Below are 14,381 nucleotides of genomic sequence, written 5' to 3'. Positions count from 1 at the left end.
AAACTAGTGGGTGAGGGGATGGAGGCCGTCTATGATGGCACAGCTGAGCAAGGCTGACCTGCTTAAACACTGACAACAGCCATCTCTTTGTTTCCGAATGTCTGAATTTTTTAGTAATAAAATGCATTCTTCCAAATGCAAAATTAGACTTTTCATTCTCCCCCATAAGTATTTACCCTAAAGAAAAATAAATTCCTGAATGTTGAAAAAAAATAGTTCCATTTGGGGGATTCTTTTTAACAGCATTCTTTATAATAAACAATTGCAAATAATCAAATTTTCCACAGTATGGCACTCCAATATAGCTACATGCAGAACACGACTCAGGCTTAAAATCAAGTTGTAGACTGAGGAACAAGAAAATCCATTTTTTTTTATTGGTTCACAATATTTTAAATTGAAAAGTTATACAAACCTTGTGATATCTCAAACCAATTAAAAATTTTAGAGATAGTTTCATACCCCAGGCTGGCTTTGAGCTCAATTTGCTTTTGTTTGGCTTGGTTTTTGTTTGTTTGAGACAAAGTCGCACTATATATCTACCTGTTCTGGAACTGGCTATGTAGACTTTGCCAGCCTCAAATTCACAGAGCTCCGCTTACCTCTGCTTCCCTAGTGCTGGGATTAAAGATATGTACCACCCTGCCAGGTGCTGAAATCACTTTGTATCGGAGATGACCTTGAATTTCTGATTCTCCAGTCTCTGCCTCCTGAGTGCTGGGATCATAGTTGCACACGATCATGCCTGGTTTTATGCATTGCTGGAGATTGACTACAGCTCCAATTAAATTCTCCAACTTGATGGACGGAGAACCCAAAGGACACACTCAAGCTAAACGCCGATGTCCGAGTGGATGCTGTTGTCTGCTTTCTTCCTTCCTGGCTTCTTCTCTGCTTAGTTTCCCTCCTGCTGTCACGCCCTGTGTGACTCCTGAGCTCTAAAACACAGCGAGCACATCCTTTCTTCTGCTTTTCTTTCCAGGTCTTTCTCAAAGAACCCTTGCCAGGGCAGCAGGTGCGCACGCATTGGACGAGATAGTGAGGGGTCTCCCTTCAGCTTCCTTTTAGCAAATGCCATCATGTCGAGCTTTTCCAGGCAGGGATTCAGAGAAAGTGAGTACAGGCTGAGGACAAAGGAGGGAAGAAAAAAGGGAGGGAGGGAGGGAGAGAGGGAGGGAGGGAGAAAGGAAGGAAAGTTCGGTAGAGAACTCAGGTGGCCACAACACTTCCTTTGCTTTTCTAAAGCCACTTTAGCCATAAGCAAGCTACCAGGTGAGAACGGGGAGGGTGGGACCTGTGTTTGGCTCCTCCCACAGCCCTGGCTGTCCTTGGGAGTTTGGCGTTTATGTTTGATCTTTTATCCCTGATCTTCAGCACGGTAAGGGCTCTAGTTTGGAGGGGCACGTATTTTCAGCACCCACCTTCCAGGCTGAGAACCCAGTTTTGATCGTGTGGATTCTTAGGGATACTTAAAGAAGCATCCGTGTAAGTGACAGAACTATTTTAAGAAGGGGCTGGGAGGCAGCTCAGTTGGTAAAGCGCTGGCCTTGCAAGCTGGCCATGGTAGTTCACACTTATAATCCACATGCCGAGGAGGCAGAGACTGAGAAACTCCTAAGGTTCACTGTCTAGCCGCACTTAACAAGTTTCAGGCCTGTGTGAATGCTTAGAAACTCAGGCCCTAAGGACAGGCTGCCTAGGGAGACCCCAGCCTCTGTCTCTCAGGAACACACTGTCCCTGGCAAGCATCGAGATTCCTTGCAGCCCTGCTTTAAAAAAAAAAAAAAAATTAATCTTCGGACAGTCTTGACAGAAAGGTGTTTGTGGAGATAAAAAGAGATAACACCATGGAAACACTTGGATCAGCGCCCAGCAGAGCGTAGCTCCGCCTGCCTGCCCATGTCAATCACCTGCCACGCCTCAGAAACCATTGAGCTGTCCCCAGACCATTTCAGTGTGACTGCTCTGGCTGTAATCTGGGTTTTAGGGTTTTCAAAAGATCCTCAGATGATTCAGACCTGCAGCCAGGACTGAAAACCACTTCCCTTTGCATGAGGAACAACCTAAAAAAATAAGGGACATGGCTCTTTTGTCCTTCCCAATCTTTATACTGCCTCCTGACTGGAAAGATGAATCCTTCTCCTCATCTGCAGCACTGTCTAGCTTCTCTAAGTCCAAGGACTTCAGCCAGAGGCTTTTCTAGTAACACCGGTACCTGTGCTAGCTCTGGCACTTATCCCCAGCACTCCAGCAAACTGGTACTTGGCTGAGAGCAACCAGTTCTAGGACGGACCATACCAGAGCTCTTACATTATTGGAAGTAGGTGCTGACGGGGGCGGAATCTTCTGGTTTGGGTGATTCCTATGTGCCCTGAGTACCCCTCCTTGGCTGGTCTCAATGATGGAAGAGGATATCGGGCTTGATTTTGTAACCAGTTCTGGTGGTAGATTGTAGCAGAGGAGCCACTATGATGACACAGAGTTCATGGCAGTCAGATTCAGTGCCTGCCTGACTCTGATAAATAGATTTTAGTTTAAATGATTTTCCTTGACTTCGGTTGACGTCATCAGCCTGTATTTAGAGCAGGCCATCGTTTCGAGTTTAGAACTGGCTTGTCTTCTCCCAAGCTTATGTTGAAATTGAATCCTATTTTGAGATAGTAAGCAATCAGAGCAGTTAGGACCTGTTAGAGGTGATTAGGGCCCAATCGTGTCTAGATTGTCTTCCTTACATGGTTAACTAGTCACTGGGTGATTCGATAGGCTGTTTCAATAGTGGGCTTACCATAAAGGCCTACTTAATTGAGTTTCCCACCCTTGTGCATTACCTGAGGACATTTCCAGAAACCCATCACCTGTATGAGCCCTCACCCTTAGACCCATGACCCAGTACACTCTCCATTGCCAGCCGAGGATGGACTAGAGAAAAACACAACTAAAACATATCATTTCAAATGGCCAACAGCCAGCCGCTTCCCAGATCATCCTCCCCAGCGCACTTTCATTGCACCCCGTAGTTGACTCACTTTTCTGCAGAACTGTGTCTTTTTTCTTCCCTCCCAGGACAACACAGGTGGCTTTGGGGACCTGAGAAGATGCGTCATTAACCCATGGTCCAATTGTTCTCAGCTGGAGATGTTTAGCAACTCCTGGAGGTAATTTTGACTGTCCCAACTAAGGAAAAGGTGGCCCTAAGGCCCCTGAAGTCTAGGGCTTCGGGATGTGATTCCCAACCGCACAATCGCTCAGCACAAGGTGTTATCAGCTCCACCTGTCAACAGCACCAAGGTTGAGCAACCCTGCTGTAATCTCTGAGATTTATTGAACAGCTGCCAGGAGCCAGGTGGGCCCTAAGTCCGGAGAAGATAGTGGGAAGCTAGACGACTCATTTCCTGCTCACCTGTGGGTCACAGCCGAGGCATCCTGATTCCTATCAATTGCTTCACCAAACACCCAGACTAAAGGCAAGACAAATGGACGCTTCTGTGCCATAGAAATCCCCTTAGTCTGTTCAGGATTATTAGACCTTAATGGGCCACTCTCTGATTCTTGGTTTCCCCAAAAGACCTCACTCTAAAAAGTCTTGGTTCCACAATTTCCTCTTCAAAGAAGCCTTCTTTGACTTCATTCACTGCTCACCTATCCTCAGACACCTAATGTTCCTTTGTGGTTGTATCCTGTTATCATAACTTTGCTTGCATCCCAATTACAAAGTTATATTGGAATTCCCCTTCTCTGCCTCATCCTTCTTCACCATCCCTTCCTCCTTCTCTGCCTCATTCTTCACCATTCTTTCTTCCCCCTTTTCTTTCCATTTTTTTATATCTATTTTCTACTTTTTTTCTTCTCCAGTGGTTTTGAGGTCAAAACCAGGAACTGTGCATGCTTGCACACAGCTATGTTTCCAGCCCTAAGCTTCTTGACAGTGCCATGTCAAGAAGCCAACAGCAAGACTGTAATGCCTGGATTTACCTTCAACTCTGGTGTTTAATAACTATGACACTGGGAAGTTTCCTCTTTTTCTCGGCTTTGCCTTCATGATGGGAACAAAGTTAAGTGTGCTGAGTATACTGTTTCAGAAATATAGATGGATGCTCCTGCTTTTTCCTATGATGTCAAAATTTATTAACTATAAATTGACAAGGTATGTCAGGTTTCATTGGCATCCAGTTGTCAGGTATTTTGATTTTGCTTGAGAGACACTGGCAATCACAGCTTCTTTCATTTCAATCTGAATTACTAATCTTAACTCTCAGAAACATTCTAATTTATACAAACCAATACATAGCAGGTTGCAGAATGGCTAAGAAAAAAAATTAATCAGCTATGGAGAGCTGATACAAATGCAAAAAAAGAGTCTTCACAAGTATAGGTACAAAGCTGTTCAAGGTCCAGTGGCCCAAGGTCACTGGCTGGCCATCGGCAGTGTCAATTTGAAGTGGGATAAGTGTCATGCAAGAGAAACTGCCTTCAAGCTAGAACCAGAGGACAGAGGCAATGTTGGGCAATGTTTCTGGATGAGGCTTCTGACAAGTAACACAATGATTGGTCAGTACAAACACATCTCAATCTCAAGTGCTGTTTCTTTTATAGTCCCAGGGGAGGAGATTCCATCAACTGTGGTTCATAATCTCCTTCTCTTCCTTCTCCTACTTCTCTGATGTGATTGGTTTATTCACAAGCATCAGTTTTACTAGCATGAATAAATCATTTCTCAGCATGTGTTTCTTTGTGTGCTGGCCAATGATGGGTGTTTCGTTGTATAAACAATGTGCAGAGTCATGCTTTCTTGGTACTCACACCTAAAATGGCACAACTCATATCAAGACTGTTGCTTTATAGAGAAAATCATGGTCAGAAACTACTGCTTTATACAATACAGGGTAGAATTTGAAGGGTCCCTTCCTGGAAGGGAGGCTATGAGAAACAGCAAGGTCATTCTTGTGTTTGGCAGGGGCCTGGCCCCTAGGGAGCTAGCCCATGAACCCTGAATGTTCTTGCTGTGCACATGTTTACCAGTAACCTGCATGTGCTCAAACACTCAGTCCCACTGGCTGAGGGAATGACGCTAAGCCTTGGAGATTTTAACAAATGTGTCCATGGCTCGTGAGGATAGTAAGCAGCTGAGCCAGCATCTGAATCCACACCTCTCTTGTTGGAGGCCACTCCGCTGCCTGCCACTCCTACTCCGTGGCTACTCTGCCCTGCCCAGCCTTTGTGATCTACCTAGAGGAAATGCTAAGTACTTGATTGGAGCTTTTAGTCTGCAAGCAAGATCTGGTACAGCCTTTGGAAGGGGACCAGAACCTTCTGTCCTCTTCCTTCTGAGAAAACAGTCCCATCACCTTTGATTTAAGACAGGCATCTCTCTGCCACGCAGCCCCTCCCCCCAACCCTTCTGCCAGCTAGGGCCCCTAGCACCCCCTTGGCAATCCATTACTTTGATTCAAGCCATGTGGCAGTGACTGGGGTGAGAAATCAGAGTAGGGCTGGGAACTAAGGTGGCTTAGAGATCTGAAAAAGAGATGGTGCAGTGGCCAGAAGGTGCACAGAGATTGTCTGGGTGAGTTTTCGGAGCAACACAGAGCACTGTAACCATGGAGTTATCACCTAGGAAGTAATGCTGGCAATCAATAAGGGAAGCCAGGTCACATAGTTTTGTAAAGTATCACGAGACCTTTCTGGTGTTTATTCTGAATGAGTCAATGAACCATTAAAAGGATTTTAGGGAAGGAAAAGGTTGTAGGGAAAAAACAGAAGGGATTTATTTCCTCCACTGTGCTAAAGTGAACTGCAAGAGATAAAACAAAAAACAAGGAGACCCATCAGGACACTATTGCAACAATCCAGATGAAAGAGGCTGAACTTTGACAAGGCTGTGGTGGCAGAGTCATGACTTGGATCTTGAAGCATAGTTTGAAGGTAGAGAGGAAAAGACTTGAAGGTGAACTGGATACGAAGTTTGAGAAGAATCTAATATGATCTAATAAGGTTACGTTATCATAAATGGAACAGAGGAGAAGGATGGTATTAAGGGGCGGGGTCCAGCTGGAGTTAGAAGTGCGAATGTCACCTGTGTGCAGACAACAGAGAAAAGCAATGGGTCCCTGAAAAGATGAGCTAGGATGCCCTCAGCTCAGAATGCCCACTCAGGGATAGGAGGAGGCACAGGTTGCCTTCCTAAGTCAGACCTGTCACCACCCTGCTCCTAGACAGGGACAATGATTCGGTCCCTCTCAGGTGTGGGAGGCTGCTGAGGACCATGAGGTGGAGAGTAAGTATTAATCACTTACCATTCTTGTCAGATACATATCTCCTACTCTCTTTTAATGAATGAGAACGTGAGAAGGAATAACTTGTTCTGGCTGACACAGACAGAAATTCAAAGCCAGTTTTCATTCACTCTGAAGTCTATCTTTGTCCTTGCCATGATTTCTTCTCTCATTCACTCAGCCAGTATGTGTGGAAGACACTCCTTGTGGTGAGTCCTTCACTGAGCGTGCTATGCTGGTGGGCCAGGCAGCCTTGAGCTCTGCATTACCACACACATTTCCAAGAACACTGTGAAAACTTGCCCTGGGGAGCCCAGATCCAACTATCCAGATCCCAAATCAGACTGTTTTAGGGAATCTCCCACCCTTCCTGAGTCGTTATTTAAATAGACCCTAATAAGTATTTTGTTCAGTAGGTTTGTTGTATGGCACATTTATTGAGGAAGCTATTTCCAGGTGTGCATAGAAATATTATGAAAGCCGAGACACAAGAGGACGGTGGAACTTGTACTCATGTGGGAGTAGTTTTAACCCCTGACACGTTGTATCTCTTGCTTATCTGCCAAAGGCAATTTAGGAGGGAGGTTATGAAAGAAGGCGCATGGGATGGAGGCCAGGTGAGATGTGCCTGATTCCAGCTATTCAAGTCTGCACTGGTGTTACTGTGAGTTGCCACACAGAGCTGGGATGCTGCAGGGAAGGGGCCCTCCTGCTGAAGTATGGGGCAGATAGATATTACTACTCCTGGTGGCTTCAGAGGTGCAGACATGCCTCCAGTCAGCACCCCGGCATGCGTACGAGCTTCCCATTTGTTGAAATCAAAGGAAATTGTATCTTAAACTCACCTTACTTATCCCCGTGTCTCTGCTTCTATCTCTCACTCTTTCTGTCACACACACACACACACACACACACACACACAGGGGGAGGGGAAGGAGAGAGAGAGAGAGAGAGAGAGAGAGAGAGAGAGAGAGAGAGAGAGGCCTCTTTATTTTATATCAAGAAAGTTCTCAGAGAAACTACACAGAGGCAATTTAGGTAATCCAGCATAAAGTCTGGATTATCTTTTGCCTATTTTTTCTTAAGGTTTCAAACCCTTTCCTTGGGGTGTGATTAGGATGAAACGCTGAACACAACTGCAAGCATTAGCTTCTAGAGTTTTCTCTTTGTAAAAGTTGGAAGGGGCTTCACCTGGGGAGGGAGCCGATGGATCCTGCTCACACCCTTGTTTGGCTCAGGTCTGAATACTGTAACTGTCAGTCTTACCCAGTGAAGAAGGCGTTCTCACAGCCTCTGCTTTATATTGTTTTATGGTTTCAGAGGTGCCTCAGTGTTTCTGAGTCCCAGTCCCATCATTTAGGACACGAGGCTGAGGAATCCTGTCAGGGTGGGGTTGTTGAGGGATTAAATAAGAGAATGAGGACAATGTCATTGTCACCTTGTAGGTGATCATTAATGTTGGCACTTAGCCACTTATTTGTCTATAAAATACAACATCAAGCCAAACATTATGCCTGCCCAAATCCCCAATACTGGGGAGGTTGAGACAGTAGGATTATGAATTCAAAGCCAGTCTGAGCCACAGACTGAGTTGATGGATAGCCTGGGTTACATATTGACACCGAATCTCAAACAATAGTTAGCAGCACACAAACAACAACAACAAAACTAAAGGCAAACTGAAATCAATGAGAAGAAAACTAGCTCCCACCACCAAAGGGCACTCATTTATAAAAACTGTTTCTTCCCTTTACAATCTTACAGCACAGATTCTAAATGGATACCTGTGGTGAAAAGCCACTATATAAAGGAAAGGGAGTCATGGGTTCTCAAGCCAGGCCCCAGGGCCCCATGTTATAATGGCACCCCAGTCTGTGACATTCCACTAGTGTGCCGAGCATGGTCTCTGTTATGGGAATACAACATAAAGATGAGGATACACTTTCTGTTGTCCCTGCTGATATTTGAGTCTGGAGGAGGGCCTGGAAAATAGTGTAAACATAACAGAGAACCAAGAAATTACCTGTGATGTCAGACCATTTGCTCTGACTGTTCCTTCTAGAACATTCTTAACCGCAAACATCACCTGGCTGGCTCCCTCTTTTTAGATCTATGTACAGATTTCTTTCTAGAGAGAGGTCTCTGACCAGCCATGTAACACTTCTTACCATGGTTCACTTCTACCCTGAACCCCTTGCAGCTTTGCTTTCTTCCTCTAACTCTTGTCGAGTTATATTTATTGTCACTCTACCCATCGGTGAGTGCTGTAACCCAGAGCAGCCATGGGTGGTGCATGGCTGAGTGCCCAGCACCTGGAACACACCAATGAGGAGTCCAGGCTCCAAAAACCATCTGAAGGATTGAGAAGTGAGTGAGTGCACAGAATTATGAGAGAGTCTTGACAAAGAGCCAGGCAAGTGAGTGACTTTGGTTTTGGTTTTTTGATTGTTTGGGTTTTCTGTATTGTTTTGCTTTGCTTTTTGTTTGTTATTTGTTTTAAATTTGTTTTTACTAAGTCTTCAAGAATTAGTAAATACAATCTATTTTGTATAATCTATTTATTCCATTTCTTCAACTACTCCCAGGTCCACCCCACTTACCCATTCACCCAACTCTGTGTCCTTTTATTTCTAGGCCCGTCAAGTCTAATTTGTGCTGGTCTTATACTCTTGGGTGCATAACCTTTCACTGGAATGTGGTTGACCTACCAAGGGCCACAGCCTCTGAGAAAACTCCCCTTCCCTGCAGCTCTCAGTCGATAATAGCTCCTCAGCCAGAGCTGGGACTCCCTCTCAACACCCTCACTCTGCTGAGATTTTATCTGGCTTGAGACTGTCCAGATACTATTTATGTTATCACAGGCACTGTGAGTTCATATAATTTCTGTTAGCCTTACAAAGTTGCTGATGCCCTCCTAATGCCACTGTGAAGCCTCCTGCATCCCTCAACAGGTGTCTTATGAGGGGGAAATTACCAAAAGACTCTGATGGCATCATGTCTGCCATTCCTCTCTGCCACCATCAGAAATGCTAAGGGTGGGGCTTTTACTAGCTTTGACTCTTTTTCCACTTGGTGGAATGCAAACAAGGCATTGGCAATAGTCCTTTCTCCTCAACACTGGATTCAAAAATAGTGTCATCTCTTTACTACTAACACATATGCAATTAAGAGCTGTCTTAACTACGTATCTTAACAAGCCATCAGACCACTCCCAGCATATGGGACTTCCACATAACTTCAGAGCTTTGCTGTAACCTGTACCGTCATGTCATGTTGAATGTGGCTTCCTTGACTTCATTTCATTCTTTTTAAAAAATGCATTAGCATTATTTTATTGTCTTGGATGTATGGGTGTTTTGCCTCCATGTATGTCTGTGTATCAGAAGAGGTTGCTGGATTCCCTGAGAGTGGAGTTACAGATGGGTGCTGGAGAGCCAACCTGGGTCCTCTGGAAGAGCTGCCAGTGGTCCTAAGTGCGGAGCCATAACTCTAGCCCTTCATCTCACTACTAAATATGTTCTCTCCGGAGCCCAGCTCTACCTTTGCTTTTCTGTGAAGCTCAATCCACGTGTCCCACATCTCTCTGCACTTATTCCTTCTGTTACAGTTGTTGTCACGGGACACTGCTTACCAGGCCTCTGTCCCCAGTGGGCTCTGTAAGGACAGTTCTACATATGGCGGATGGGCATGGGGGGAATCTGACATGAATCCTCAAGCCTGTGTTCTCAGCAGCTCTAATTCCTGGGTCCTGGAGCTAGTGAGATGGGTCAGTGGGTAAAAAGCTTGGTTCAAAGGGATGACAGTCTTGTGTTTCACCTCTGGGATCTGTGTCAAGAGGAAAGGTGTCCTCTGACATTCACATGCACACCATGGCATGCACATACCCTTACACAGAACACACACACACACACACACACACACACACACACACACGAACAACATTAATTTAAAGTATTCCTGGTTCCAAGGAATCTGCCTCCTCTCTCACCATCTGTGACACCTTGACAAGCCACCATAACACCATGCATGGGACATTCCACCTGGGAACATATCCTGATGGTTATATTTCAATAAACATCAAACAATACAGGACAGTGGATACAGAGAAAATATGGGATGGATTATCTCAGGAGAGAACTTTGGGTGGGTGGACCCTGAAGTCAACCTTACATATTTCATCTATTCACATCTGGAAGCTTGTTGACAATGGGACCACACACAGTCTCTTTCAGAACAAGTATAAAAAGAAAATAGTCATTGGTGGTATTTTTGAGAATGTCCCAGAACTTTATTATCCTGGTAAATACAGCCAAAAATTCTGTACATGGAAATTATCACTTGGATTTATCCATTGCTCATAGGCAACTTGGTTTATGGTCCATTGAAGAATACACTGAGGTAAAGAGTCTCTGAAAAGCATATCCAAGGATATGGAAAAAAAAAATAAAGCAAACTCTACAACACAAAAACAAAATTTTACAAAACTGTTTAAATACTTCACTTTGTTCTCATAGCACAAATGTCTGTATCTTGAGGGAAACTCAGGAAGTTTCCAGCAGACAGCAGGACTCTGACATTGCATGTCTTAGGCTGATCCCTCTGGCTTCGTTAGCATGATGTGGACTGTAACATGTTAAGGAAGAATGTGCAGAGGGAGCTCCAAGATTCACCACAGAATTCCAGGGCGGTCTTCCTCTGCATGAGCACATCTGGGTCCTCCTGACACTCTCGGTGTTTGACGGCCGAGGTCTGGGTCACAGCTGGACTGGGGGAGGTGTCCTCTTTGACCTTGTTCGGCTCCGTGGAGGAAGCTTCTTGGACCTTGCTGTGCTCCCTTGGGGAGACCTCAGCTTTCTCCTTTCTGGGATTCATGTTCCCATGTGCATTAGGGTTTACCAGCTTGAGGTTAGACTCTGGAAATTTCTTTCTGCACACTCTGGTCTTCAGGACACTCTTGGAGTTCCCACAGATGTTCTTCTGTTTGCGCAGAGCGCGGGCAACTTGTTTCCAGTAGGTCTGTTCTTTCTCATGTTTAAGGCAGCCTGTTGGATCACCAGCGAAAACACAGAAAATCTCCTGATTGGCTTGAGTGCACTGGACCTTCAGGCTGACACCCAGCTCCTCCTCAGTCACAGCCCATCTGCACGTGGCTTGGTCTTTGGTGACAAACTTGCCGTGGGTCATAGACTTGGATGTCCTGCTTCTCTGCTTGTTCTGGGCCTTGCCCAAGGAGGCAGATGTCCCCTCTTCGCCTGTGCTATGTGGTGCATTCTTGGCTCTCTTTCTGACCTTTTCAGAGAGCACCTGAGCAGCCAGGAGAAGGAAGGAGAGCAGGACAAGGCTGTGGATTCTCATGGCGTCAGCTGGGTGGACACCTGTTTAACAAAGGCAGGGGACTGAGTGGCAGCATCCAATGGTGTGAGACTGCAGGCCTCCTCCCTCCACTCTGACACTGGCTTGCCCACTTTAGGTCTGCCAAGCAGCTGGCTTGCTATCATTTCCACTTCAAATAAAGTTCCAATTCCTTTCCTTCCCCACTGCATGAGCCCATGACCCTTCTTCACTCACTCAGTTTCTCACTTTCTCAGTCTTTCACCTACTCATGTAACAAGCACAGAGTACCTACAATGTCAAAATCCTGACCATTACCACGGGGAGTGAGAAAGCCTGAGGCCTTATAGAATTGACAAGATACAATCAGAGGAATTTAAATAGCATCCACTAGGGACTTTCCCCTTTCCCAGCCCTCAGTTTAATCTTGGAAAAGCCACCCTTCCCCTCTAGAAATTGTTGACTAAAATAATCACGAACTCCTTTTCTAGCTCCAGAGAGAGTTCGGATTCTACCCCATAATTTATTTGGGCACTGGTGATCACCAACCGTGAAAGGATTTTGTAGGAGTCATGAAAGTGTCATAAAAAGATGTGTTGATTCAGAATTGAACATGCACAGGGTTTAACATATTGGGCTTGGGCGCGGCTGTGGGAAATAGAGGAGGACATTCATGAGGAAAAGCCCCAGGAACTCACAAAGGTTGGGGAGGTCATTGAACTTGATGTGACCAAGTAAAACAGGGTGGGGAGGGATGAGATGCAGATTTTATAGACTGCAAGACTGAAGGTATGGATCACGGCTGAGTTCAGTGGCACAGGGCCAGCACAGAGGACACATTTACCCAATGTTGTTTGTTTGTTTGTTTGTTTTTAACAAAAATAAAGTGACTTTCAATGGTGTATTAAACAACATGGTTTTTACAAGGTAGAAAAGAAAGCTATAGGTAAAGGCAGAGGAGAAGCCCATGCTCACTTGCCACTTACTAGGTGTTAAGCAGTGCCCCAGCATTTCATTCTCATTGCCTCTTAATCCACAAAGGAGCCTAGCACAGAGCTGTCAACATAACACAGGTACCACTGGGACAGATAGGACTCAGACAGATAAGCAAGTTGCCCAAGGTGGGAGGCCAGAGTCTCTCTCTCTCTCTCTCTCTCTTTTTCTTTACTAACTCAATTTTCATCTCAGTCATAGGCCCCTTCCTCCTCCCATTCACAGCATGCCTCTCTATCAGTCCATATTGCTTACTTCTTGCTTTTCACCTTTATTCTGTTCTTCAGAAAACAGCAATAGTAAACAATAAAACAATAAATTGTACAGGGTTTGGTATGGCATCAAAAATGATGACTATACCATTCATATAATCTATGCTTAAAAAAATAGAGAATTTTTGTCTGAAAAGTAGAAAAAGCTCAGGAAATGGCCACAAACTCATTTCTGCCCACCTGTCAGGCTGGAAAAGGAAAAGGCCCTCAGAGAGTTTGGGCTAAAGCTTGGCTGAGACAGGAGGCAAAGAAGTAAGCCAGGGAGAAACCTGTTTCTCACGGCATCGTGGTATAGCTTTCATGTCCCGTAATGTGATTCAAACCCAAGGAGGTCCAGGCGCTGAGTAGGGTGGGAAAAGCAACTCTTAAGAGGGGGCTGGCAGGATGGCTCTAAGAATGGAGGCACTTGCCATGCAGACCTGATGATCCGAGTTCAAAGCCCGGAACCCATGTAAAGGTGGAAGGCGAGAACCAGCTTCTAAACGTTATCCTCTGCTCCTAGCACATAACCCCCATCCCTTAAATCACACATACACACACACAATAATAACAACAATAATAAATAATAATCAATATGTATATTTCAAGAAATGTTTAAGAGAGCCAGGCTCACCTGGTGCTTGCAAGGAGTGCAGCCTTTCAGTCCTCACAGCTGGGGTGCGGGCTGGGCTATTTATACAGGAGCCCAAGCCGGCTGGGTTTTTACAACTCACAGACGCTCAGAGCTTTATTTATACTCCTCCCGGCCACACCCCTCGGAGCGAGCCAGTTCCTGGAGGGAAAGTGTGCTGGGTGGAATCCAGGTAGCAGGGGTTTGCATTCACTGCGAACCCTTTCCGACCTAGTGGCCATGTCCAAAACGCAGCTCAGCCTTGCAAAAGGAGGCAAGGATCCAGTGGCATTTATGAACAAAGGAAAGAAAGACCATTCCACTTTATTGTAGCTGCCAAACACCGAGGCCACACTTCCTCTAATGCCTTTTCATACTCTCTCCACTGTCTCTTCCCTTTTTATAGATGGAGAAATTAGCACCTGGCAATCGTAAATGTGTCTGGGTTCACAGGGATGGTAAGAGTGGATCTCAAATTTAAATTAAACCCAACATCTGTGGTCTGAGCTCCTGGCTGTCTCAGTGAATATTTGGAGAATGAGTGACTGAAGTTGCTGAAACCTGCTTCTGAGTTCCTGGTTGCTTGGAGCCAGCTGGATTTACTGTGTAGGCAGATGAATCTGTGGGCCTCAGGCATTGGTGAAGAGATAATTCTCCACAAGTGGAATTTCATTTGAAAATGTTTGCCTTCAGGTGATCTTGTTACAGGTAGAGTGTCATTCCAGATACTTCTAGGTCCGGAATCCTGGCCACAGCGTGCACCGAACTGTGTGACACTCTGACTTTTCCAATCTCTTCCTCCGGGCCCCACTGGCCCAGATCGGGCCCCGTGTGTGGCTAACAACAGCATCTCACTGCAGGAGGCCCACTGGAGTCTTTTCTGAAGCTGAGCTGTTTAGACCT

The 14,381-nt window shown here is 45.4% G+C and overlaps 1 protein-coding gene across 1 annotated transcript; it reads right to left on the bottom strand.

The window, feature by feature from the left end:
* Window positions 1-10,339: 10,339 nt before the first annotated feature.
* Fgfbp1 (fibroblast growth factor binding protein 1) lies at window positions 10,340-13,587 on the bottom strand. The gene is made up of 2 exons (XM_021654447.2): window positions 13,482-13,587; window positions 10,340-11,647 (listed from the first exon to the last, which is right to left on the bottom strand). The coding sequence occupies exon 2, from the start codon at window positions 11,625-11,627 to the stop codon at window positions 10,881-10,883; it is 747 nt and encodes a 248-aa protein (XP_021510122.1). The 5' UTR covers window positions 11,628-11,647; window positions 13,482-13,587; the 3' UTR covers window positions 10,340-10,880.
* Between the last annotated feature and the right edge of the window lie 794 nt (window positions 13,588-14,381).

Source organism: Meriones unguiculatus, chromosome 12 (genome assembly GCF_030254825.1).
Source record: "Meriones unguiculatus strain TT.TT164.6M chromosome 12, Bangor_MerUng_6.1, whole genome shotgun sequence".
In the NCBI taxonomy this organism is placed as follows: Eukaryota; Metazoa; Chordata; class Mammalia; order Rodentia; family Muridae; genus Meriones; species Meriones unguiculatus.
This window is presented reverse-complemented; position numbering and strand designations above follow the sequence as displayed.

Coding starts and splice junctions, on each gene's coding strand:
- Fgfbp1 (XM_021654447.2), bottom strand. CDS start 11,627: ATGAGAATCCACAGCCTTGTCCTGCTCTCCTTCCTTCTCCTGGCTGCT.